At 39.8% G+C, this 26,009-nt stretch overlaps 1 protein-coding gene across 17 annotated transcripts in view; it reads left to right on the top strand.

Moving 5' to 3' along the window:
* The window catches only part of GOLM2 (golgi membrane protein 2), a 130,813-nt gene extending 114,079 nt beyond the window's left edge, over positions 1–16,734 (top strand). For 8 of the 17 annotated variants that reach the window (XR_013520917.1, XR_013520915.1, XR_013520919.1 and 5 more), the window contains 2 exons: positions 6,713–6,880; positions 14,344–16,734. Coding sequence is in view for 11 of the 17 variants with exons in the window: in XM_054239572.2 (XP_054095547.1) it covers positions 6,713–6,880; positions 14,344–14,414 (239 nt within the window). In the remaining 6 variants the exon portion in view is untranslated. Of the gene's footprint in view, positions 1–6,712; positions 6,881–7,552; positions 8,646–14,343 lie in introns of those variants that run through there. The other 9 variants (XR_013520918.1, XR_008474250.2, XM_054239574.2 and 6 more) reach the window with 2 other exon arrangements.
* The last annotated feature ends 9,275 nt before the right edge of the window (positions 16,735–26,009 follow it).

Genomic DNA, 26,009 nt, shown 5'->3' on the forward strand with positions numbered 1-26,009 from the left:
TGAATTAAAGTAAAATGTATGAAAAATTACTTCATACATTCCATACATGCTTATTATCTATTTAATAGAACTTTAGCTCACTTAGCCCAGAAAAGGAATTTAAATATTGAAAATAATCTTCGCTGGGTACAGTGGCTTACGCCTATAATCCCAGCACTTTGGGAGGCCAAGGCAGGCGGATCATGAGGTCAGGAGATCAAGACTATCCTAACCATGGTGAAACCTTGTCTCTACTAAAATACAAAAAATTAGCTGGGTGTGGTGGTGCACACCTATAGTCCTAGCTACTCAGGAGGCTGAGGCAGGGGAATCACTTGAACCTGGGAGATGGAGGTTGCAGTGAGCCAAGATCGCACCACTGCACTTCGGCCTGATGACAGAGCAAGACTCTGTCTCAAAAAAAAGAAAAAGAAAAAAAATCTTTTACAATTTTTCAAACTTGATACAACTCAGACTTTCAATAGCTAATGAGTGTGTTGCTGGTAATCAAATAATTTTCAGGTGGCCACCAGAGTGAAAATAATACTCAAGTGCACAATTGAATTTTGCAACAATATATGGAATTCTGGGGATCCATACTAAATATAATTACCATGTTACTCCACTAGCTGGGCACAGATTTAATAGTTTAGTAATTGAGGAGCAGAACTGCATTAAAGGTTGTAAGAAGTTGAAATGCTTCAGAGATGAAGTCTAGTACTTAATACCTGTTAAAACACATCATAGATTTATACCATCAAATGATAACTTTACCCTCTTTACTTCTTTTTTCCCTTCTTAAATATAGTCATCCCCCAAAATCACTTCTTTGGCTTATAACTGTTTTATGTAAATATTTCCTAAAATAATTATCAGCTGGACACGGTGACTCACGCCTGTAATCCCAGCACTTTGGGAGGCCAAAGTGGGTGGATCACCTGATGTCGGGAGTTTGAGACCACCCTGACCAACATGGAGAAACACCATCTCTACTAAAAATACAAAATTAGCTAGGCATGGTGGCGCATACCTGTAATCCGGCTACTTGGGAGGCTGAGGCAGAAGAACTGCTTGAACTTGGGAGGCGGAGGTTGCAGTGAGCCGAGATAGCGCCATTGCACTCTAGCCTGGGCAACAAGAGCAAAACTAGGTCTCAAAAAAAAAAAGAAAAGAAATTATCTTCTGATAGTTTGTCACCTTGAAATTTATGAGTTTTTGTTTTGTTGTTTTGTTTTGTTTTGAGACAGAGATCTCAGCTCACTGCAACCTCTGACTCCCTGGTTCAAGTGATTCTCCTGCCTCAGCCTCCTGAGTAGCTGCAATTACAGGCACGCACCACCACGTCCCTCTAATCTTTTTTTTTTTTTTGAGATGGAGTCTCGCTCTGTCGCCCAGGCTGGAGTGCAATGGCATGGTCTCGGCTCACTGCAACCTCAGCCTCCCAAGTAGCTGGGACTACAGGTGCATACCACTACACCTGGCTAATTTTTGTATTTTTAGTAGAGACAGGGTTTCACTATGTTGGCCAGGCTGACTCCTGACCTCGTGATCTGCCTGCCTTGACCTCACAAAGTGCTGAGATTACAAGCATGAGCCACAGCGCCTGCCCTTAATTTTTGTATTTTTAATAGAGACAGGGTTTCACCATGTTGGCCAGGATGGTCTCCATCTCCTGACTTTGTGATCCACCCACCTTGGCCTCCCAAAGGCCTGAGCCACTGCACCTGGCCAAAAGTTAACAGTTTTAAATTTACATGCTTAGCCCTCACTTTGCACCTACAGTCTAGATCCATATAGCCATGTGTCTATAAAACATTTTCATTTGGTTGTCATACTATAGGCCCAAATTCAGTTTATCTAAAGCATAATTTGGTGTTTCATACCTTCCCAATTTGAGGGTATAGGTAGCATTAATTTTAGTTTCCAGGCTAGGATTTGGAATATCTTTTGACTCTTTCTGCTCCATTATCCATATATTCATTTTGCCATTTTCAAATGTATCTGATTCATCTGTTTCTAACATTTCCTCCGTCTTCCTACTATAAGTCCCCATAGTTTCTTATCTAAATAGATACTGGAGCTACTGTAGGGCATAAGGCAGATTAGATTTCTATCTTCAGGGATCTTAAAAGAAATCCTGACTACTGCTATTGCCTCCTGCATAATGTTCTAACTCACTCTATCAAGAGGAAGCCAGTTGAAGCTACTGTCTCCGTGTTTGGATGTTACTTTCTAGAGCACTGTGCAATAGCACACATAGCATCACTTCCTAATTACTTACTTATCAGTTTTCCTTAATATACTCAGTTACAGGAGATGAAGATAGGATGTTATTTTTGCTTTATGTTTTTATTTTTGAGACAGGGTCTCATTCTGTCTGTCACCTAACCTGGAATGCACTGGTACGATCAGAGCTTATTGCAGCCTGAAACTCCTAGGCCGCCCTCCTGAGTAGCTGAGACTACAGGTGTGCACCACCATGCCCAACTGTAGATTTATTTTTGTATCACAGTGCATAGTGCAATACCTATCACATATATCAGTGAACCATAGATGGATGAAATAGCATTGTAATTTCATATATTTTGTCATTGGATTTAAACAATGACTTGGTAAAGTGAATATAGGAGACCTTTTTTTTTGAGGCAGAGTTTCGCTCTTGTTGCCCAGACTGGAGTGCAATGGGGCAATCTTAGCTCATTGCAACCTCAGCCTCCCGGGTTCAAGCGATTCTCCGGCCTCAGCCTCCCAAGTAGCTGGGATTACAGCTGCCCACCACCACAGCCAGCTAATTTTTTGTATTTCTTTTTTAATCCAAAATGTGTTTATTGAGATGGTTTCCCACTCATCTTGATTCAGAGTGCTTTTGGTGCTGCTTCCTCCTGAAAGAACATCCTTCTGTAAGCCTTGCTTTTCCTCCTGTAGGCTGGCAGAGGACAGTGGAGCAGCCAACACACAAAACTACTGTTTGTGCATGGCTGAAGACCGTGGTGATTTTTTTTTTTTTTTTTTTTTTGAGACGGAGTTTCACTTTTGTTACCCAGGCTGGAGTGCAATGGTGTAATCTCAGCTCACCGCAACCTCTGCCTCCTGGGTTCAGGCAATTCTCCTGCCTCAGCCTCCAGAGTAGCTGGGATTACAGGCATGCGCCACCATGCCCAGCTAATTTTTTGTATTTTTAGTAGAGACGGGGTTTCACCATGTTGACCAGGATGGTCTCGATCTCTTGACCTCGTGATCCACCCGCCTCGGCCTCCCAAAGTGCTGGGATTATAGGCATGAGCCACCGCACCCGGCCCCGTGGTGATTTTATAGCATCCTGGGCATTTCACATTCATGAAGTAGGAACTGGGGCTCTGCACCAGGCGTTTCTTCTTGTGTTTCCTCTTCTCCTTTTCCGGAGAGGGATGAAGGAGATCCTTTGCTAGAGGCATGTTCTCGTGCGTAGGTCGTCACCACCAGAAAGGCATTTTTTGTATTTTTCAGAGAGATGGGGTTTCACCATGTTGGCCAGGCTGGTCTCAAACTCCTGACTTCAGGTGATCCACCTGCCTCAGCCTCCCAAGGTGTTGGGATTATAGACATGAGCCACCATGGCTGGCTCTGTAATTATATTAATTTGCTTGTTCAAACTTATTCTTTCTAACTTTCTCCTATAAATCCAGTCAAATTAATCTCTTTACTACCTTCTGAATTACCCACTCTTTGTTCTTACCTGTTCTTTCAGTGCTTCTTTTTTTCTCTTTGTCACAGTCTAATGTAATGCCTTCTTTTTGAGACTTTCCTTCTCTCACATTGACATGTTGCTCTTAAATGTTGAATAATTTATCAGTCTGTTATATTGATCAGTATTATGCATTTTTGTCTATACCATTATATTCATTCAATGTTTAATACAAAGTTTGTCTGATTTCCTTGATTGGCAACTCTGTGTAGTTGGTTCTGTGTATATCAACTTTTGTTGTCAACGAGAATGTTGGAAACCCAGTATTAAAGGTTAGCTATAAATATTTCTCCAAACATGATAATTCTGTACATATAATAGCAGAGATCACTATTTAACAATGGACAATTGTGTCATTATTCTTGTTATTGATATTTTTATCTCTTGAGCGTCACTGTAATTATGGTATTAAAATTTTGAATAAATTTAGGCTAGTCAGATCATCAGTTAAACACCTAAAAGGAAATTTTAAATTGTTCCGTTGGAATATTATAATAGGTACGAGTGGGACATTTCTTTATTCCATGTTTGACAATATTAGTAAATTATGTATATTTTGTAGTACCTTGTCTTGGCCTAATTTTTTGAATCTTCTGTATTTCATAACTCTGATTTAAAAATGAAGGCCTGCTGCAGTGGATCATGCCTATAAGCCCAGCACTTTGGGAGGCCAAGACGGGTGGATCACCTGAGGTCAGGTGATCAGCCTGGCCAACATGGTGAAACCCCATCTCTACTAAAAATACAAAAATTAGCCAGGCATGGTGGCAGGCACCTGTAATCCCAGCTACTTGGTTGGGGGTGGGGGTCTGAGGCAAGAGAATTGCTTGAATCTGGGAGGCAGAGGTTGCAGTGAGCCAAGATCACACCACTGCACTCTAGTCTGGGTGACAGTGAGACTCCATCTTAAAAAAAAAGAAAACATTTTCTTGGAGGAAATAGTGTACTTTGAAAAACTCACTAGTAACTGCCATATTTGTATGTTTTAAACAGCAGTTTCCCATTGCATAAAGGTGACTTAACTCCAACAGCTGTTTTGTCTATAAGCAAATACTGCATATTGAGGAAAAGAAAATATAGATTTCTATAAATCTCTTTTTACTGCTTACATGGACATCATTTATTTTATTATTTGAAAAAAAGATTTTTAAAAACCCCAAAATGTCTGTTTTATAATTAGGAGACAGAGTGTTTTCTTACAAATAGCCTACTTATTCTCTTGTATGTTTCTTTTCTCTATTTCATCTACTTTTGTATTTATTTATTGTACATACTCAAGTTTATACTAAAATAGTTTTAAGATGAATTTATGTTCTTTTTATTGGCCTCAGTTACTCCAGTTACTTCAGTCTCCTGTTGTCCCTATACCCTTTCTTCTTTAAAAGCATCTGTAAGTGCAATTTGTTCTTTAACAATTTTCCTTATGGACTCTATACCCAGCTATTAGAAATACACTGGCTTGATGACGTGATGAACCATCTATAGAATTGACCAGTACCCCCATAATTCTATTTGTACTTAACCTTTCCTTCCAAGCAAAGGAAACTGTTAATTTTTTTCCTTAGTGTTTCATTACAATGTAAATTTTATATTTATTTATTTATTCTTTAATTTTTAGACATAGGGTCTTGCTGTTGCCTAGGCTGGGGTGCAGTGGCAAAATCATAGCTTACTATAATCTCAAACTCCTGGCCTCAAGTGATTCTCCTGTATCAGCCTCCCGACTAGCTGGGATACAGGCAAGCACCAGCACACCCAGCTAATTTTTGTATTTTTAGTAGAGACAGGGTTTCACCATGTTGGCTAGAATAGTCTCTCTCTCTTGACCTTGTGATCCACCCACGTTGGCCTCCCAAAGTGCTGGGATTACAGGCGTTTGCCACCTCGCCTGGCCTAACATTTTGATCTTCAGTGTCTAATTGTTGAATAATTTTCTACAGTAGGTATTATGTTTATCTTCTTGATTTCTTTTCTTTTCTTTTTTTTCTTTTTGAAATGGACCCAGGCTGGAGTGCAGTGGCACGATCCCTGCTTAGTGCACCCTCCGCCTCCCAGGTTCAAGCAGTTCTCCTGCCTCAGCCTTTTGTGTAGCTGGGATTACAGGCACCCACCACCACACCCGGCTAATTTTTATATTTTCTGTAGAGATGAGGTTTCATCATGTTTGCCAGGGTGGTCTTGAACTACTTACCTCAGGTGATCTGCCCATCTCAGCCTCCCAAAGTCCTATGATTGCAGGTGTGATCTACAGCACCCAGGCTGTCTTGGTTTCTAATGGTTATTAATGTGTACAATATAATGGCCTGATGTAGGTCAAATTTCTTAAGCTTCCACTGACTTTAAAAAATCTGACTTAGGAAATAAGAAGAGATAAACCAGAATTACTTGGGATTTTTTTTTAAACCACTAGGGATTCTGATGGCTTACTTTCTTTGCCATCCCTTTTTGGAAATCCAAAATGCATGCCACCATACCCAGCTAATTTTTGTATTTTTTATAGAGACAGGGTTTCACCGTGTTGCCCATGCTGGTCTCGAACTCTTGAGCTCAAGCAATCCACCCACCTCAACCTCCCAGAATTCTAGGATTATAAGCGTGGGCCACTGCACCAGACCTAGATTTTCAAATTTTAAATATGTATCATCTCTAGTAATAAAATAATGTATTCTCCTAAAGTGTTAAATTAGACTTACTTATATTAGAGAAGTTTTTGGTTATTAGGAAAACAGTCCTAATAATGGTGCCAATTTCTTTTAAGAAATCATTCAAATCTTAAGTGGCAAGCACAAAAGTTAACACAAAAGAAATTCTTAGTAAAAGTTATGTATTTTCACAGTCTTCGCTCTTAAATACTTTTGTCTTGGATAACCTTCACAAAATGTATCCTTTTATATCCAGTACCCTAAAAGTTGCCAGATTTCACTTGTCTACTTTCTAGTCTGCCTTCAGTATAGATTCCTTCTTTTTTTCTCTCTTTACTCTTGAATTAATCCTCTACCTACTTCACAGGCCGGTTCTTTGATGAGAATGAATCCCCTGTTGATCCGCAGCATGGCTCTAAACTGGCGGATTATAATGGGGATGATGGTAACGTAGGTGAGTATGAGGCAGACAAGCAGGCTGAGCTGGCTTACAATGAGGAAGAAGATGGTGATGGTGGAGAGGAAGACGTCCAAGGTGAGCGTGGGCCTGGCCTCCATGCTGTAACCATGAAACCCAAAAGTCTTTTGGTTGAATTTGTGTAGAATTTCCTCCACTTATTAGTAGCAGTATAACCTCAATTTTTTTTTTTTTCCCTGGAGACAGTTTCACTCTTGTTGCCCAGGCTGGAGTGCAATGGCATGATCTCGGCTCACTGTAACCTCTCCCTCCTAGGTTCAAGCCTCCTGCCTCAGCCTCCCGAGTAACTAGGATTACAGGCATGTGCCACCAAGCCCAGCTAATTTTGTATTTTTAGTAGAGACGGGGTTTCTCCATGTTGGTCAGGCTGGTCTTGAACTCTCGACCTTAGGTGATCCACCTGCCTTGGCCTCCCAAAGTGCTGGGATTACAGGCATGAGCCACTGAGCCTGGCCAACCTCACTGTTAATACAGAGAGTGCACTTTTTCAGTTTTATTTTGAAAACTATTTTATGATAGTGGCAGTTGTAAATGTACAAATTATTTTAATTTTTAAAATTTTGGTTATCTTATTATGTATATTATTCATACAGCTACAATTTAAAACTCAGAATCTTCACAAATTTTGGAATTAACTTGTTTAGAATGACTGTAGACTTTACCTGAGGCAAATGCTTCTAGAAAATATACTTTTCAAGTTTCTAATTTGAAATCATTTCATTATTTCAGGTACAAATATTGCCCAGGTAGCTTTTTCATTATAAGGAAAGCCACAAAGGGAATGGTCTTCTCCACACTGAAGATAAGATTATTTCACCACTTACATAGCAGAGGAAGGCTATTTTTGAATTTTTTTCTGAGAGGCTTAAAATTTATATTTAACAATCAGCATGTGAAGATTTATTTTACATTTAACACACAGATTCAACATATTTTTCTTATTCACTGTGTTACTTCTGCTGAGCATTTAACTTGTGAAAGTTCACAATCTACCTGTATGCATGCAGCCCTACCCATGCATGCATATCAGAGTGTTTTGTTTTATTGCAAGTTTTTAGGACAGTTTTCTGCCTGCTTATATTGTTTATTGTTTAGTAGTATTTCTGGAGCTCTTTCTCTTTTCTATAAAAGTTGATTGTGACCTTAGTGTGTGATACATTACATTTTTATGTGGTGCATGGAAATTTTTCATTGTATCCTGTTTTGATTTCTTCCTTAGCTGTTTTTAAAGTAATTAAATTTTTATCTAGGTTCATGACAAGCATTGTTTTTATAAAACCCAGAAGAAAATACAGTTGTTCTAGAAATTTAATATGGTTTATAGAAAAAAGGGAAACTAGCACACGACTCTGACTTCTACCTAGGTACTGTTTTAATAGTTAATTTTAATTTTGGAAAAATATGATTATTGGGGATAGAAAAGAGATTAATATGTGCTAGGAGTTATATAAGGTTATATTTATAAGAATTTCTCAAACACTTTTTGGTAATATTGATATAAATATAACCTTTTTTATATCAATATATCATATAAATATGTACTTTTTTTATAATCTCATCCTTTTTTCATAAATTTTAACATTTTTTTTCTCATTTTTTAAAATTTGTTTGGACTATATTTATTTGCAATTATTTATAATGTTTTAAGGCTTTTTCATGTGTGTATATAATATCACCAATTAGATTGTAAGCTCTTGGAGGGCAGGAATTTTTATTTATTTTTGCCTTCTATTTTGCTTGTATCATTTTCTACCTTCACACACACACCCCACAGTACTTTATACACAAGGCCCTCAATAAATATTAATAACTGATAATTGTATGCTTTTCTCATTGAGCTCTTGTTCTTATAACTGTGACTAGGGTAATAACCCTTTAACTTCTGGTCTTATAAGCTTGCTTGGTTTACACTTTAAATATTCTCTCATTTCTTTAAGGCTTTTTCATCTCATTAGATAATTTTGAAGTTTTATTACAGCAGTTTATCTCAATCTTTGTTGTCAGTCATTTCTTATATTCTTGTCTATCTGAAAGTTGATAACTGTCACAATATTTTAATATTTGTATGAGTTTTAATCTATTGTAAGTAAATTTATTTTCAGTACTTTCTCTCTCCCTTTATTGTACCCTTCTTCTTCCTCCCCTGATTCTCATTGCCACCTTCTACTTCAAGTCCCCAAGACCCTCATTTTACCCTCCCATTCCTTTCACAAGAAAATAAATTCGGATTCTAAAGAATGTAAGGAAATGACAAAAGATACTGTCCTCAGTGAAGGAGGGAAGGGGTTGTTACATTTTTTGATTTCCCTATTTGCAAGTGAATCTTACTTGATCTGAGTGTTGCCATTTAACATTTCTTGTCCATTCTGGCGTTCTCTAGATGATAGCGGCAGGAGGATAGGGCACCTACAAAAGGGACCAAGAACAAAAAGATGCAGGAACATCTTATTGTTCTGGCAAGAGGGATAAGTTTGGGTGAACTGACTAAAAAGGAATACTGAGGAGACCTAAATAATTGTTAACATGTTTCCAGGAATTCTTTTATTTTATATATATTTTTTGAGACAGAGTCTTGCTCTGTTGCCCAGGATGGAGTGCAGTACCACAGTCTTGGCCCACTGCAGTCTTTGACTCCCAGGTTCAATGGATTTTTGTGCCTCAGCCTCTCAAGCAGCTGGGACTACAGGCATGCACCACCACGTCCAACTAAGTTTTGTATTTTTAGTAGAAACTAGATTTCACCATGTTGCCAAGGCTGACCTCAAGTGATTCACCCTCCTCAGCCTTCTAAAGTACTGGGATTACAGGCATGAGCCACCATACCTGTCCATCCAAGGATTCTTTAGGCATATTATTAACTGTCTAAAAAGTGGCAGGAGGAAATTATGGCTGTTCTCTAACTTATCAACAACTTGGATTCCAAATGTTTGTTACTAAGTCAAAAGAGGTAACAGAATACTTCATTGTGCCAATGTGGAAATAATGGTTGGGCTCCAGTATGGTTTGCACTTGTAGCCAAAACAAGCAATAAAATAGAATAGAAAAAAAGTTAGTTGGTCAGGTGTGGTGGCTCACGCCTGTAATCCCAGCACTTTGGGATGCCAAGGTGGGCAGATCACCTGCGGTCAGGAGTTTGAGACCAGCCTGGCCAACATGATGAAACCTCATCTCTACTAAAAAATACAAAAATTAGCTGGGCATGGTGGCAGGTGCCTGTAATCCCAGCTACTTGGGAGGCTGAGGCAGAATTGCTTGAACCCAGGAGGCAGAGGTTGTGGTGAGCTGAGATCGCGCCATTGCAGTCCAGCCTGGGTAACAGAATAAGACTCTGTCTAAAAAAAAAAGGAAAGAAAAAAAACCGTTAGTCTAGAATCAAGAGATAGGCTGTGTATTGCTTTCCAAGTCACAAACTCTCTGGGCCACAATTTCTTCATCTGTATGAAGACTGTTGAACTGGAATAAATGATCTTTCTCAAAATAAATAAAATGATATTTCTCAGTTTTAAAATTCTGTGGCCACATTCAAGTTGGAATCACTATATATAACACACGTATAATGGGAAAATATGTTTCAGATTTCAGGATGTCTGAAACACATCTATTCCCAAATCCATGAAAGAAAGTAGAAACTTTATTGCCACCATTGTGACTCTACAGCCAAAGATAACAAAGAATTAAGCACACATTTAATGTTCTATAGATAGGAGCTCTTCTCTGCTCTCTCTAGTAGTAGGAGTAGTCTCTTAAGTTGTGAGGTCCCTAGGATTAGAGATTCCAGCTGCAGAATAAGATTCTGGCTTCACCTAAGTGCACTTTGACTTTGGTCTCCAAAATTGTGTATTATGAATTCAGGCTTTGACAGCATATCTACCAATAGGGAACTGAAGGATTCCAGCCTTATCTGTGATACCTGTTCATTACATATTAATCACTGGAGTCAGCACTACTTGTAAAGTGTTTTGTAGAATTGAGGCCTATTTTTCCTTTGTTTATAATTATTTATAGATATAGATTAAAATATAACATATTTTAATTTTAACATATTTTAATTTTAATTAATAAACAACTTAATTAAAATATAACATTTTAATCTGTTTTCTAATTTATTAGATATATCTAGATAATTTATTACAGATAAAAATTATATAAACATTTATGTAAAATGTTTACATATTTATAATACATTTAAATCTATTTCAATTGATATATAGTTAATCTATATTTTTAGTATATATATATTACATATGTGTGTGTGTATGTATATGTGTGTGTGTGTGTGTATATATATATGTGTATATATATATATATATATTTTTTTTTTTTTTTTTAGACAGGGTCTCCCTCTGTCACCCAGGCTGCAGTGCAGTAGCGTAATCATGGCTCACTACAGCCTCGACCTCCTGGGCTCAAAAGATCCTCCTTCCTCAGCCTCCTGAGTATTTAGGACTACAGGCATGCACCACCACATGTGGCTAGTTTTTTGTATTTTTTTTTCATAGCGGAGGGGTTTAGCCATGTTTCCCAGGCTGGTCTTAAACTCCTGGGCTCAAATAATCAGGCCGCCTAGGTCTCCCAAAGTGCTGGGATTATAGGCATGAGCCACTGCACCTGGCTCCTCACTGGCTTTTTGCCTCAAGAAGTTAATTGCTTGGTAGAGCTTTTTTGCTGTTTGTGGGTTTTTTGTTGTTGTTGTTAATTTTTTAATTTTCTAAGATGGGGTCTTGCTGTGTTGCCCAGGCTGGTCTCAAACTCCTGAGCTCAAGCTATCCACTGGCCTCAGCCTCCCAAAGTGCTGGGATCACAGGCATGAGCCACTGCACTCAGCTGGCAGAGGTTTCTTTAATGGAGGTAGCCTTCCTTGACTTCAGAGGGAATTCAGGAATTATTTAATAAATTATTGCTATCTTTAAAATTATATTTCCTGTAATGTTCATTTTACCTTGATGAACTATTTAATATTTTGCTGCTTCCTAAAATGAACTATATAAGTTTCTATAACTATATTTAGTGGTTATCTACTATTCTACATTAGATTTGATTAGAAGATTTCATAATCACATACTACTACTTTACAGATAAAGGCAAAGAGGTTGTTGATAGAAACATGAATTCTGGATAGAATAGCTACACTAGGCCAGGCACGGTGGCTCACACCGGTAATCCCAGCACTTTGGGAGGCCAAGGCGGGTGGATAACGAGGTCAAGAGATCAAGACCATCCTGGTCAACATGGTGAAACCCCATCTCTAGGCCGGGCGCGGTGGCTCACGCCTGTAATCCCAGCACTTTGGGAGGCCGAGGAGGGTGGATCACGAGGTTAAGAGATCGAGACCATCCCGGTCAACGTGGTGAAACCCCGTCTCTACTAAAAATACAAAAAATTAGCTGGGCATAGTGGCGCATGCCTGCAATCCCAGCTACTCAAGAGGCTGAGGCAGGAGAATTGCCTGAACCCAGGAGGCGGAGGTTGCGGTGAGCCGAGATTACACCATTACACTCCAGCCTGGGTAACAAGAGCGAAACTCCGTCTCAAAAAAAAAAAAAAAAAAAGGGTGCAAAGTCGTTGCCTGAAATTCTAGAAATGAAAATTTCTGTAAGTTCCACAGGAAAGATGTTGAGAATGAAAGTTGGTTTGTTTGACCTTTTTCTTTTCTTCTTTGTTTCTCTCTCTCACTCTTTTTTTTTTGAGATTTTTTCTTTTGAGATGGGTTTAGCTCTGTTACCCAGGCTGGAGTGCAGTGGTGTGATCTGTGCTCACTGCAACCTCAGCCTCCCAGGCTCAGGCAATCCTTCTACCTCAGCCTCCTGAGTAGCTGGGACTACAGCTACACACAAACACACCTTACTAAATTTTGTTATTTTTAAAAGAGACTGGGTTTCAGGATGTTGCCCAGGCTGGTGTTGAACTCCTGAGATCAAGCGATCTGCCTGCCTCAGACTCCCAAAGTGCTGGGATTATAAGGTTACACAACCATGCCCGGCCTATTTGGCATTTCTGAAAGAAGAAAGTTTTAGAGTGTAAAACCTCTCATGCCTAAAGTAATAGATTTCAGAAAACTATAGTATACATATGAATTTAGATTCCAATGTATAACTTTCTTTATATTAACAAAAATTGAGCTATTGGATAATAGTATCTGTGAACTAGAATGTAGGAAAAGTGATTTTTTAAGTCTGCAGAGGAGCCAAAAGATACCATAAAAATCCATGTACTCCAAAGGGATTCTCCAAGGCTCTGGTCAAAATACTTTTCATTCTTGTTCTAATATAATTTTAATACTCTTGGGTGAGGCCAGTGGATCACTTGAGCCTGGGAGTTCCAGACCAGCCTGGGCAACATGGCAAAACCCCATCTTTACAAAAAATACAAAATGTAGCCGGGTGCGGTGGCATGCACCCGTGGCCCCAGCTACCTGGGAGGCTGAGATGGGAGGATCACTTGAGCCCAGGAGGTTGAGGCTGCAAGTTGGCCATGATAGCACCACTGCATTCGAGCCTGGACAACAGAGCAAGATTCTGTCTCAAAAACCAATGACAATAACAACCTCTTGAGCAGTCTCATTTTAAAATCTGTAATTTGCAGCAAAATTAGAAAAGAAGGATTGCTTCTGGCAGGAAAATTGACAACAAAGCAAAGTGACAACTCATAGCTAAGAAAGAGCGAGAAATATATGTAGTAGCCAAAGAAATCAAACTTCATAGCACTATTTGGAGAATTTAATATAGCTACTCAAAGAGGCTTTGAAGATTTTATTAACAGTAATCTTTTTTTTCTGTTAAGAAAAGTTTAAATTTTGATTGTTATACTCCATTTGGGAAGCCAAGAGTAAGCTATTTGCAGAGAAGCAAAGAAATTCACTAAAATGTTAAATGTTGGGATCATGACTTTTACTTTTCTATCTTTTATAATTTTTACATTACCAATATGGGGTACTTTTTAAATTAGAAAAAAAAATTGATTTTTAAAAGCCTGAAAATATGTACAGAAAGGTTTCTACCAAAGCTTTAATTTAAAGGACTAACCATCTATATAGAAATAATATATTTAGGCTGGGCGCGGTGGCTCACACCTGTAATCTCAGCACTTTAGGAGGCTGAAGCAGCAGATCACCTGAGGTCAAGAGTTCGAGACCAGCCTGGCCAACATGGTGAAACCCCATCTCTACTAAAAATACAAAAATTAGCTAGGCGTGGTGGCAGGTGCCTGTGGTCCCAGCTACTTGGGAGGCTGAGGCAGGAGAATCGCTTGATCCTGGGAGGTGGAGGTTGCAGTGAGCCGAGATCATGCCATTGCACTCCAGCCTGGGTGACAGAGTGAGACTCCATCTCAAAAAAATAAAGAAATAGAACAATATTTGTACTTTTCACTCTTTAGCTAAGCATCTAAGAAATAGAACACTATCTGTACTAGGTGTAAAATAAGCAGAAAACTATCTTAAGGCTGAGAAAAACTGAGACATTAATTGGATTTCTGCAGAGATAAAAAAATAATATTTTGATACAAAACTATTTTACTTACAGATGATGAAGAAAGAGAACTTCAAATGGATCCTGCAGACTATGGAAAGCAACATTTCAATGATGTCCTTTAAGTCCTAAAGGAACACTTCAGAAAACCTAAAGTGCTGTAAAATGAAATCATTCTACTTTGTCCTTTCTGACTTTTGTTGTAAAGATCGGTTGTATCAGTTGTAAAGATACATTGAGATAGAATTAAGGAAAAACTTTAATGAAGGAATGTACCCATGTACATATGTGCACTTTTTAATATTGTATTATCGTGACAGAGACTTTTTTGGTTATAATACACTTAAGCCAAAAATAGTTAATCTTTGCATTTAAAGCAAACTAATGTATATTTCACATTTTATTGAGCCGACTTATTTCCACAAATAGATAAAAAGGAAAAAATGGTTGTACAGGTTATATGTTGCATAGCATAACCATGGCAAGAACAGATATTCAGCAGAAAACTTTTTATACACTAATTTTTTTTTTTTTTTTTTTGAGATGGAGTTTTGCTCTTGTTGCCCAGGCTGGAGTGCAATGGCACAATCTAGACTCACTGCAACCTCTACCTCCTGGGTTCAAGCGATTCTCCTGCCTCAGCCTCTGTAATCCTGATGGGATTACAGATGCCCACCACCATGCCTGGCAATTTTTGTATTTTTAATAGAGATGAGGTTTCACCGTGTTGGCCAGGCTGGTCTTGAACTCCTGACCTCAGGTGATTCTCCCATCTTGGTCTCCCAAAGTGCTGGGATTACAGGCATGAGCCACCATGTCCTATACACTAATTCTTGTTAGCCCAACAGCTGTTCTGTTCTATCTATCCCTCATTTCATGCTCAAGGAGTCATACCTAGAATAGTTACACACAAGACGGGAAACTAGAAGCCAAACACTGGACAGTATGTATACAAAGTCACCTCCCTACTCCTTTTATTTTACAAGGGTGCAGATGTGTTTTGGCAGATAAGATTTCAGCTGAGGCCTGATGGAAATTGAGATAACCTGTAAAGACATAACAATATTTATGAGTTATATCTTACTTAGTTCTTGAAATTATGGAATGCATGATTGATAATATATTTTTAATTTTTATTTTTTCAAGTAATACCAGTATTGTTTAACTATAGCGCACTGGCTAAAATTTTTATATTTTCAGAGTTGAAGTTGGTGATGACATTAATGATTTAAACACCAGATCCTGAAAGGGGTTAAATCTCCTTTGAAATGAATCTGTAATCAGTATTTCAAAGCTTTTCTGGTAATTTTAGTGATCTTATTTGACTAGACTTTTTCAGAAGTACTAAATAAGGAATTTTAACAGGTTTTTATTAATGCACAGATAAATAGAAGTACAGTGAGGTCTATAGCCATTTTATTAAAGTAGCTTAAAAGTTTATAAAATAATGAATCTTGGTAATTACTTAATATGTAAGTTAAGAACCCATCAAGCTTGTATTTGCTGGACTTACAAATTATTTTAAATGCCTTTATCTTTTTTGACACTATTCAATGGAATGTGTAAGCAACCTAATTCTTGTTTTCTGATTTAAAGCACTTTTAAGTCTTATCCTGTTCCCAAAACACAAAAGGTTTTGGTCATAAGGGGAAATGTAAATTTAAGATTGTTAACCCTGTTTTTCCGAAGGGCTACTGTTAATTGCACATAAACATGAAGTATGTTTTCCCCTGTATACTAACAGATTCTAGTCAAAATTCAAATGTACAGTGGTAGAGAAACAGGTTGTTCACTTGTTGAGGTGCAAAAATTCTTAAGACTTTTGTTTAAAATTGCTTAATGACTAGGAAAAGATGCAGTTTACTAAAATTGTTTTTCTACCATATCAAAGTAAACAATTCATGCCTTTACAGGGTCAGGCCTACAATGAATAGGCATGGTGGTTCACAGAATTTTAAAAATAGAGTTAAAGGGAAGTTATGTAACTTTTGGGGGCATTAGGGTAGGGAGATGAGTCTAAAAATATCCCTATTAATACTTTATATTTAATACTGCAAAAGCTTTACAAATGGAAACCATGCAATTACCTGCCTTTGTTCTTTTGTCATAAAAACAATCACTTGGTTGGTTGTATTGTAGCTGTACTTATATGGCAACATTTCTTCAATTAGCAGCCTCGACATTTTATAAACAGAAATCTTGGACCAACTGATAATATTTCTGACTGTATTAATATTTTACTGCTATAAAATACTATGTGAATCTCTTAAAATTCTGACATTTTACAGTCTGTAGTAGACATACTGTTTTTATAATGTTTTACTTCTGCCTTAAGATTTAGGTTTTTAAAGTGTATTTTTGCCCTGAATTAAGTGTTAATTTGATGGAAACTTTGCTTTTAAAAACATCATTTACTGGGTTCTAATAAATTAAAAATTAAACTTGTTTCACTGATTTGCTGAGTCTAATATATATAGAAACATCACATTCATGCTGCAAATACATTTTAACACTAAAACCTGAGTAAATTGGCTTGGCGCGGTAGATCATGCATGTAATCCCAGCACTTTGGGAGGCCGAGGCAGGTGGATCACCTGAGGTCAGGAGTTCAAGACCAGCCTGACTAACATGGTGAAACCCCATCTCTACTAAAAATACAAAAATTAGCCAGGTGTATTGGTGGGCACCTGTAATCCCAGCTACTCAGGAGGCTGAGGCAGCAGAATCGCTTGAACTCAGGAGGTGGAGGTTGCAGTGAGTCAAGATTGCGCCATTAAACTCCAGCCTGGGTGACGACAGAGCTAGGCTTCATCTGAAAAAAAAAAAAAAAACTGAGTAAGTTAAGCTCAACTAGAAAACCAATTTTTTTTTTTTTTTTGAGACGGAGTCTCACTCTGTCACCCAGGCTGGAATGCTGGAACGTAGTGGCACGATCTCAGCTCACTGCAACCTCTGACTCCCAGGTTCAAGCAATTCTCCTGCCTCAGCCTCCCAGGTAGCTGGGATTACAGGCGTGTGCCACCACACTCAGCTAATTCTTGTATTTTTTGGTAGACATAGGGTTACACCATGTTGGCCAGGCTGGTGCCCTGACTGAAAACCAAGTATTTTTATACCAGCGCTCTTTACTGTAGGTCTAGTTTATTCAACAGATATTGAATGCCTATTGTGTGCCCAGCATTGTTCTAGTTATTAAGATAAATGGATAAGGTCTCTGTTCTCATGGAGTATACATTCAAGTGGGGGCAGTCAGACAATATACAAGTAAACAAATGAACAAAAGTTCCGGCCGGGTGCAGTGTCTCACACCTGTAATCCTATCACTTTGGGAGGCAGAGGCAGGTGGATCAGGAGGCCAGGAGATCGAGACCATCCTGGCTAACATGGTGAAACCCTGTCTCTACTAAAAATACCAAAAAAATTAGCCTACTGTGGTGGCATATGCCTGTAATCACAGCTCCTCAGGAGGCTGAGGCAGGATAATCGCTTGAACCTGGGAGGTGGAGGTTGCAGTCAGCCAAGATCGTGCCATTGCACTCAAGCCTGGGCGACAAAGTGAGACTCTTGTCTCAAAAAAAAAATTAAATAAAAATAAAAGTTCCAAGCTTCCAAATAATTAGGTTTTCACTGAACTAAAACATTTCAGTTATGTGGCTGGAGTGTAATGTGCAAGGGAGAGAGAAATGAGACTGAAGAAAGTATGGAAGAGGCAAGATAGGGGAGAGCATTGTAAGTTTAGGTTTTGCTACTAACCCGTTAACAAAAATGAAGCAAATATACATGGAAGGATTTTTTAAGGAGAAATGTGATTGAAATGACTTCAAAATCATTTCTAAAATATGTCACACTGTTTGAAAAAATCTTAAGATTGTATCTTTTGGACCTCTCATTCCTGTAATCGTGTAACAACAAAATTTGCTTGAGTATGAGGACAGAGAATTTGTTTTTAAAAAAGCAACAACATATTTATGAGGAAGTGTATTAGTCCGTTTTCACACCGCTATAAAGATACTATGTGAGACTGGGTACTTTATAAAGGAAAGAGGTTTAATTGACTCACAGTTCCACCTGGCTGGGAGGGCTCAGGAAACTTACAATCATGGTGGAAGATAAAAGGGAAGCAAAGCACATCTTACACAGAGAAAGGGGAGAGAAAGTGTGCACACAGGAAGCTGCTATTTTTAAAACCATCGGATCTTGTGAGAACTCACTGTCAGGAGAACAGCATCAGGGAAACCCTCACCATTAACCAAGCACCTCCTGGAACCAGGTCCCTGCCTCCACACATAGGATTATAATTTGAGATGAGATTTGGGTGGGGACACAGAACCAAACTATATCAGGAAGGTAGTCACTTTCCATAATGGTGCTGACCTTAGAAACATCTATTCCTTCATGTGTAGCATATGGTTTCAATAGGACAAACAGTGTGTCATTAATACATTTTCATTCTAGGTTATAGTTTTCACATCACATGTGGGCCATCGACATTTAATTCTAATTAGACTATACAAAGCCCAGTCCAGCTTCTTCTTCTTTTTTTTTATTTGAAACAGTCTCGCTGGGCTGGCTCTTTTTTTTTTTTTGGGACAGTAGCACAATCTGGGCTCACTGAAACCTCTGCCTCCTGGGTTCAATCAATTTTCCTGCCTCAGCCTCCTAAGTACAGGTACACACCTCACTCAGCTACCACGCTCAGCTAATTTTTGTATTTTTAGTAGAGACTAGGTTTCACAATGTTGGCCAGGATGGTCTCGATCTTTTGACCTCGTGATCCACCTACCTCAGCCTCCTCAGGTGCTGGGATCACAGGTGTGAGCCACCATACCCAGCCAAGTTTCTTTTAAAACTCTCATCACTAAGAGTTCCAAATGAAAATTCAACCAACTAAACCAGAAAAAGGGGGAAACTTTAATGGTTCATGTAAGAAAAGTGCATAAAGAACAGGAATTCTCTGGACTTAGACAATTGAAATAAGGACTTGAATGCTGCCAGGACTTCATTTCACCAACTCCCATTTCTACTTCCCTCTACTTATTACCTTGTTTCAGATTAGCTCCCTCCTCAAAGTTCTGTGGCTTCTACAGATCATATTTTCTTTTGCTATCTGAGAGAAGCTGCTCCTCTTCCCTTAGTTTAACTTCAAAAAATCTGATGGAGGCCAGGCACAGTGACTCATGCCTGTAATCCAAGCACTTTGGGAGGCCAAGGTGGATGCATTCCTTAAGCCCAGGCAACAGCAGCCTGGGCAACATGGTGAAACTCTGTCTCTACAGAAAAATACAAAAATTAACCAGGTATGTGTCTGTAGGGATGTATACCTGTAGTTCCAGCTACTCGGGATGCTGAGGTGGGAGGATGCTTGAGCCCAGGAGGTCAAGTGAGATCCTGTCCCCCCCAAAAAAAAATCTGAGGTAAGGAAAGGGAGACTTCTGTTTCTGGCTATGATGGAGTAACTTGACTAGCCCTTTTCAGCCAGCACAAGACTACCATCTCTGAGAGAAGGGAAACTTAGGCAGTGAGCCCCACAATCATCCCACTATCCCACTTTTTGTGGTGTAAAGAGGCTGGAGTAAGAGCAGAGCACAGTGGATCTGCTGAACTGAGAAGGCAGAGGTCATAGGGAGCAGCTGAAACATTTGGAATCTGCCAGGTGGGACACGAGAGAAGAGGGAGCTGTTCACAGAGGCAGCCCCAGAAATCCATATAGAGGTCCTCACAAATCCATGGCTGATGGCTAAACTGTACATGCTCAGAAAAAGGCCATCTAATGCTTGCAGATAGCAGTTGCTACAGGTTGAGAACAGAATGGAGATACCAGAGGCCACGAAATTTTGGCACAAAAGCAGTGCTAAGGGACATTGGATTTCTGGGCCTGCCAAGGTGAACATGTCTTTTTTTTTTTTTTTTCTGAGACAGAGTCTTGCTCTGTCGCCCAGGCTGGAGTGCAATGGTGCGAGCTCGGCTCACTGCAACCTCCGCCTTCCAGGTTCAAGCAATTCTCCTGCCTCAGCCTCCTGAGTAGCTGGGATTATAGGCATGCAGCACCACACCTGGCTAATTTTTGTATTTGTAATAGAGACATGGTTTCCCCATGTTGGTGAGGCTGGTCTTGAAATCCTGTCCTCATGATTCGCCCATCTTGCCCTCCCAAAGAACTGGGATTACAGATGTGAGCCACTGCACCCAGCCTGTGAATGTCTCTTTAACAATTGCAGCAACAGGCTGGGTGGGTGGCTCATGCCTGTAATCCCAATACTAGGAGTCTGAGGCAGACAGATCACCTGAGGTCGAGAGTTTTGAGACCAGTCTGGCCAACATGGCAAAACCCCATCTCTACTTAAAAAAAAAAAAAAATTAGCTGGGTATTGTGGCACATGCCTCTAATTCCAGCTGCTTGGGAGGATGAGGCAAGAGAATCACTTGAACCAGGGAGGCAGAGGTTGCAGTGAGCCAAGATAGCGCCACTGCACTCCAGCCTAGGTGACAGAGTGAAACTCTGTCTCAAAAAAAAAAAAAAAAAAAAATTGCAGCACAGCTGAAACTTTAGAAAGGCTGCATGGTAGGAGTAAACCCCATCCCCTACATTAAGACCTACTCTAGATATGCCTTATCAAAGCCTAAAGTCAAGCCTTGGCAAGTTTAGCAGGGGAACAAGAGTATGGAGCTTCAGTACTGCCAACGTAGGGCTTGCAAATCTCCTTAGGCTTTCCATAGATGTGAGCTAACAAAGTATAAATAAAACCAAGTGCCAGGCATGGTGGCTGATGCCTATAATCTCAGCACTTTGGGAGGCCGAGGTGGGTGGATCACCATGGTCAGGAGTTCGAGACCAGCCAGGCCAACATGGCGAAACCCTGTCTCTACTAAAAATACAAAAATTAGCCAAGACTGGTGGCGGGTGCCTATAATCCCAGCTACTCAGGAGGCTGAAGCAGGAGAATTGCTTGAACCCAGGAGGCGGGGTTGCAGTGAGCCAAGATTGCGCCATTGCACTCCAGTCTGGGCAACAAGAGCGAAACTCTGTCTCAAATAAATAAATAAATAAATAGATAAATACAAGCATCTACAAGTTTAGGTGACCACTCAGTAACTGAAGTGCCTGCTGAAACAAGAATCATAACTTTTCAGGGAAGCTAACAGAATCTAGAGTCTCTAAAACATATTATTCATGATGTCCCATGTTCCCTAAAAAATGACCTACAAAGATATGAGAAAATGTGATCCAGTTTTTAAAAATTGGGATGGAATTTGTTATTCTTATTTTTGTTTTGTTTTGGAGATAAAGTCTTGCTCTGTCACCCAGGCTGGAGTGCAGTGGCACCATCTCGGCTCACTGCAACCTCCACCACCTGGATTCAAACAATTCACGTGCCTCAGCCTCCTGAGTACCTGGGACTACAGGCACACACCACCACAACCAGCTAATTTTTTTGTATTTTAGTAGAGACAGGGTTTCACCATCTTGCCCCGGCTGGTCTTGAACTCCTGAGCTTAGGCAATCCACCAATCTCGGCCTCCCAAAGTGATAGGACTACAGGTGTGAGCCACTGCACGTAGCATTTATTGTAATGCAGCGATTATAAATATGTTTAAAGCATTAAATGAAAATATGTTAATGAAAGAACAGATAGGGAATCTCAGCACAGACATGGAAATTATGAAAATTCTAATGAAATTCTAGAACTGAAAAGAATAACTGAAATGAAAAATTCATCAGATGGGTTTAAGAGTAGATTGGAGATGGCAGAAAAATGAACTTGAAGACATACAAGTTAACTTGTCCTAGTATTTGGAAACACAGGGTTGAAATGTTGAAAGACTCAGAAATGTTAATTTGGGATTTATTCGTCAAAATTAATGTACAGGCCTTAAGACGCTATCCATCCCACTCTCTAACACAGGATTCCATCATGGCAGAACAACGATCATTCTTTCAGCTACATACTGAATACCTAATACGTGCACAGAACTGTTTGGAGTACTGGGGATATAGCCATGACAAAAATCCCTGCCTTCATGGAACTTATATTTTAGAGGAAGAAACAAATTATTTTTTGTACTTATTATATGCCTGGTAGTGATAAATGCTGAGAAAAAGAAGCCAGAATAAAATGAATAGTGGGCAGGGCATGGTGGCTCATGCCTGTAATCCCAGTACTTTGGGAGGCCAAGGCAGGTGCATCACTTGAGGTCAGAAGTTGGAGACCAGCCTGGCCAACATGATGAAACCCCATCTCTACTAAAAATACAAAAATAGCAGGACATGGTGGCACGTGCCTCTAGTCCCAGCTACTTAGGAAGCTGAGGCAGGAGAATCACTTGAACCCTGGAGGCGGAGGTTGCAGTGAGCCAAGATCATGCCAGTGCACTCCAGCCTGGGCAACAGAGTGAGACTCAGCCTCAAAAAACAAACACAAACAAAAACTAAAATGAATAGTGATGGAGGGGTGCTGCTATTTTAGATAGGATGGATCAGGGAAGGCCTTTCTGAAGAGGTGGTGTTAAAACATGCAATGTGAATATCCTGTATAGCACTATCCAATTGAAATATTGTGTAACACAAACCACCTATATAGTTTTATATTTTCTAGTAGCCACATTTTTTTAAAAAGGGTTAAATTTTGATACTTTAACCAATATACCCAACATGTGTTCAATATAGAATACTACTAATGAGATATTTTATATTCTTTTGTGCTGAATCTGAAATCTAGTGTGTATTTTACATTTACAGCATATTTCAATTTGGAACCAAATTGCCATTGGAAATACGTATTGGTATTTAGAAACCATGAAATTTATAGTTGAATAAGTAGACCCAAATATTCATGATCCAAGCATACTTAAAGGTTTTCCAATAACTGAATCAAGTACTATTTTTTTTTTCAAAAGACTAGGTTTGGCCGGGTGCGGTGGCTCAAGCCTGTAATCCCAGCACTTTGGGAGGCCGAGGCAGGTAGACCACGAGGTCGAGAGATCTAGACCATCCTGGTCAACATGGTGAAACCCCGTCTCTACTAAAAATACAAAAAATTAGCTGGGCACGGTAATGCGTGCCTGTAATCCCAGCTACTCAGGAGGCTGAGGCAGGAGAATTGCCTGAACCCAGGAGGTGCAGCTTGCGGTGAGCTGAGATCGCGCCATTGCACTCCAGCCTGGGTAACAAGAGCGAAACTCCGTCTCGGAAAAAAAAAAAAAAGACTAGTTTTTAGGGCAGTTCTAGGTTCAAAGTAAAATTGAGCAGATGTCCGGGCATGGTGGCTCATGCCTGTAATCCCAGCACTTTGGGAGGCCAAGGTGGGCAGATCACCTGAGGTTGGGAGTTCAAGACCAGCCTGATAAACATGGAGAAACCCTGTCTCTACTAAAAATACAAAATTAACCAGGTGTGGTGCTACATGCCTGTAGTCCCAGCAACTCGGGAGGCTGAGGCAGGAGAACTGCTTGAACCTGAGAGGCGGAAGTTGCAGTGAGCCGAGATCGTACCATTGCACTCCAGCCTGGACAACAAGAGCAAAACTCCATCTCAAAAAAAAAAAAAAAAGAGTAGAAAATAAGAGTTTCCACATACCCTGCCTTCACACACACACACACACACACACACACCCCTTAAGTACCATCAACATTCTGAACTAGTGTAGAACATTACAGCCGATGAGCCAACATTGATACATCATGATTAACCAAAGTCCATGGTTCCCAGGAGGATTCATTCTTTGAATTACATTCTCTAGGTTTGGACAAATGTATAATGATATGTATCCACCATTCTAGTATCATGTAGAATATTTTCATTGCCCTAAAAATCCCCTGTGCTTCATCTATTCCTCCTTTGTGATCCATAAATCCCTGACCACCGAGGTTTTTTTTTTTTTTTTTACTATCTCTATAGTTTTGTCTTTTCCAGAATGTCATATAGTAGGAATCATACAATATATAGCCTTTTCAGATTGGGTTTTTTCAGTTTGTAATATACACTTAATATTCCCCCATGTCTTTTCATGGGTTGATACCTCATATCTTTTTAGCTAAATAATATTCCATTGTATGAATGCACCAGTTTATTTATCTATTAACTTAATAAAGGACATTTTGGTTCCTCCAAGTTTTGATAATTATGAAAAAAGCTGCTATAAACATTGGAGTGTAGGTTTTTGTGTGGACCTGTTCTCAACTCATTTGGGTAAATACCAAGTAGCAATTTTTGATATACATAAAATTTACTGATACACATTTATATTTAAAGCATACCATTCACTGCCATTAAATACACTCACCATGTTGCACAACCATCACAGCGATCTAGTTCCAGAATTTTCAGGTACCCAAACATTTCAACCTTCCCCTTAATGGGAACCCTGTACCCATTAAGCAGTAAAGTATTTTTAAATTTAATTAAAATGGAATTGAAAATGAAGTTCCTTAATCACACTTGGCAAATGGAGGCAGAGAAAACAACAAGTCTAGAGCCTTTGACGGAGGAATGCATTTTTTCAAAGAACAGTTAGTAGGCCAGTATGACTGCAGAATACAGAGCAAGAAGTCAGGAAAGTGGTCACTGAAAAAGAGATAGCTAATAAAGGGACCTCCATGTCATAGTGAAGAGTTTAGGTTTAAGAGTGATGGAAAATTTGCCAAAAAAATTTTTTGTTTGTTTGAGACAAAGACTTGCTCTGTAGGCCAGGCTGGAGTGCAATGGCATGATCTCGGTTCACTGCAACATCTGCCTCCTGGGTTCTGGTGACTCTCCTGCCTCAGCCTCCTGAGTATCTGGGATTACAGGCGCCTACCACTTTGCCTGGGTAATTTTTGTAGTTTCACTAGAGGTGGAGGCCATGCCCGGCCAATTTTTTTTTTTAAATGATAATTGGCTGGTCAGGCATGGGTGGCTCATTCTTGTAATCCCAGCACTTTGGGAGGCTGAGGTGGGCAGCTCACTTGAGGCCAGGAGTTTGAGACCAAGCTGGCCAACATAACGAAACCTGACTCTACTAAAAAATACAAAAATTCGGCCGGGAGTGGGGGCTCACACATGTAATCTCAGCACTTTGGGAGGCTGAGGCAGGTGTCACCTGAGGTCAGGAATTCAAGACCAGCCTGGCCAACATGGTGAAACCCCGTCTCCACCAAAAATACAAAAAAATTAGCTGGGTGTGGTGGCGCACACCTGTAGTCCCAGCTACTTGGGAGGCTGAGGCAAGAGAATTGCTTGAACCCAGGAGGCAGAGACTGCAGTGAGCTGAGATCGCGCCACTGCACTACAGCCTGGGCGACCATGTGAGACTCCATCTGAAGAAAAAACAAAAACAAAAATTAGCTAGGTGTGGTGGCAGGCGCCTGTAATCCCATCTACTCAGGAGACTGACAAGAGAATCTTGAACCCAGGAGGTGGAGGCTGCAGTGCAAAATCTCTGCATTGCACTCCAGCCTAGGCGACGAGAGCAAGACTCCACTTAAAAAAAAAATACACGCCGGGCGCGGTGGCTCAAGCCTGTAATCCCAGCACTTTGGGAGGCCGAGGAGGGTGGATCATGAGGTCAAGAGATCAAGACCATCCTGGTTAACATGGTAAAACCCCGTCTCTACTAAAAATATAAAAAATTAGCTGGGCTTGGTGGCGTGTGCCTGTAGTCCCAGCTACTTGGGAGACTAAGGCAGGAGAATTGCTTGAACCTAGGAGGTGGAGGTTGCGGTTGCAGTGAGCTGAGATCGTGCCA

The sequence above is a fragment of the Callithrix jacchus genome, chromosome 8 (genome assembly GCF_049354715.1).
Source record: "Callithrix jacchus isolate 240 chromosome 8, calJac240_pri, whole genome shotgun sequence".
NCBI classification, from domain to species: Eukaryota; Metazoa; Chordata; class Mammalia; order Primates; family Cebidae; genus Callithrix; species Callithrix jacchus.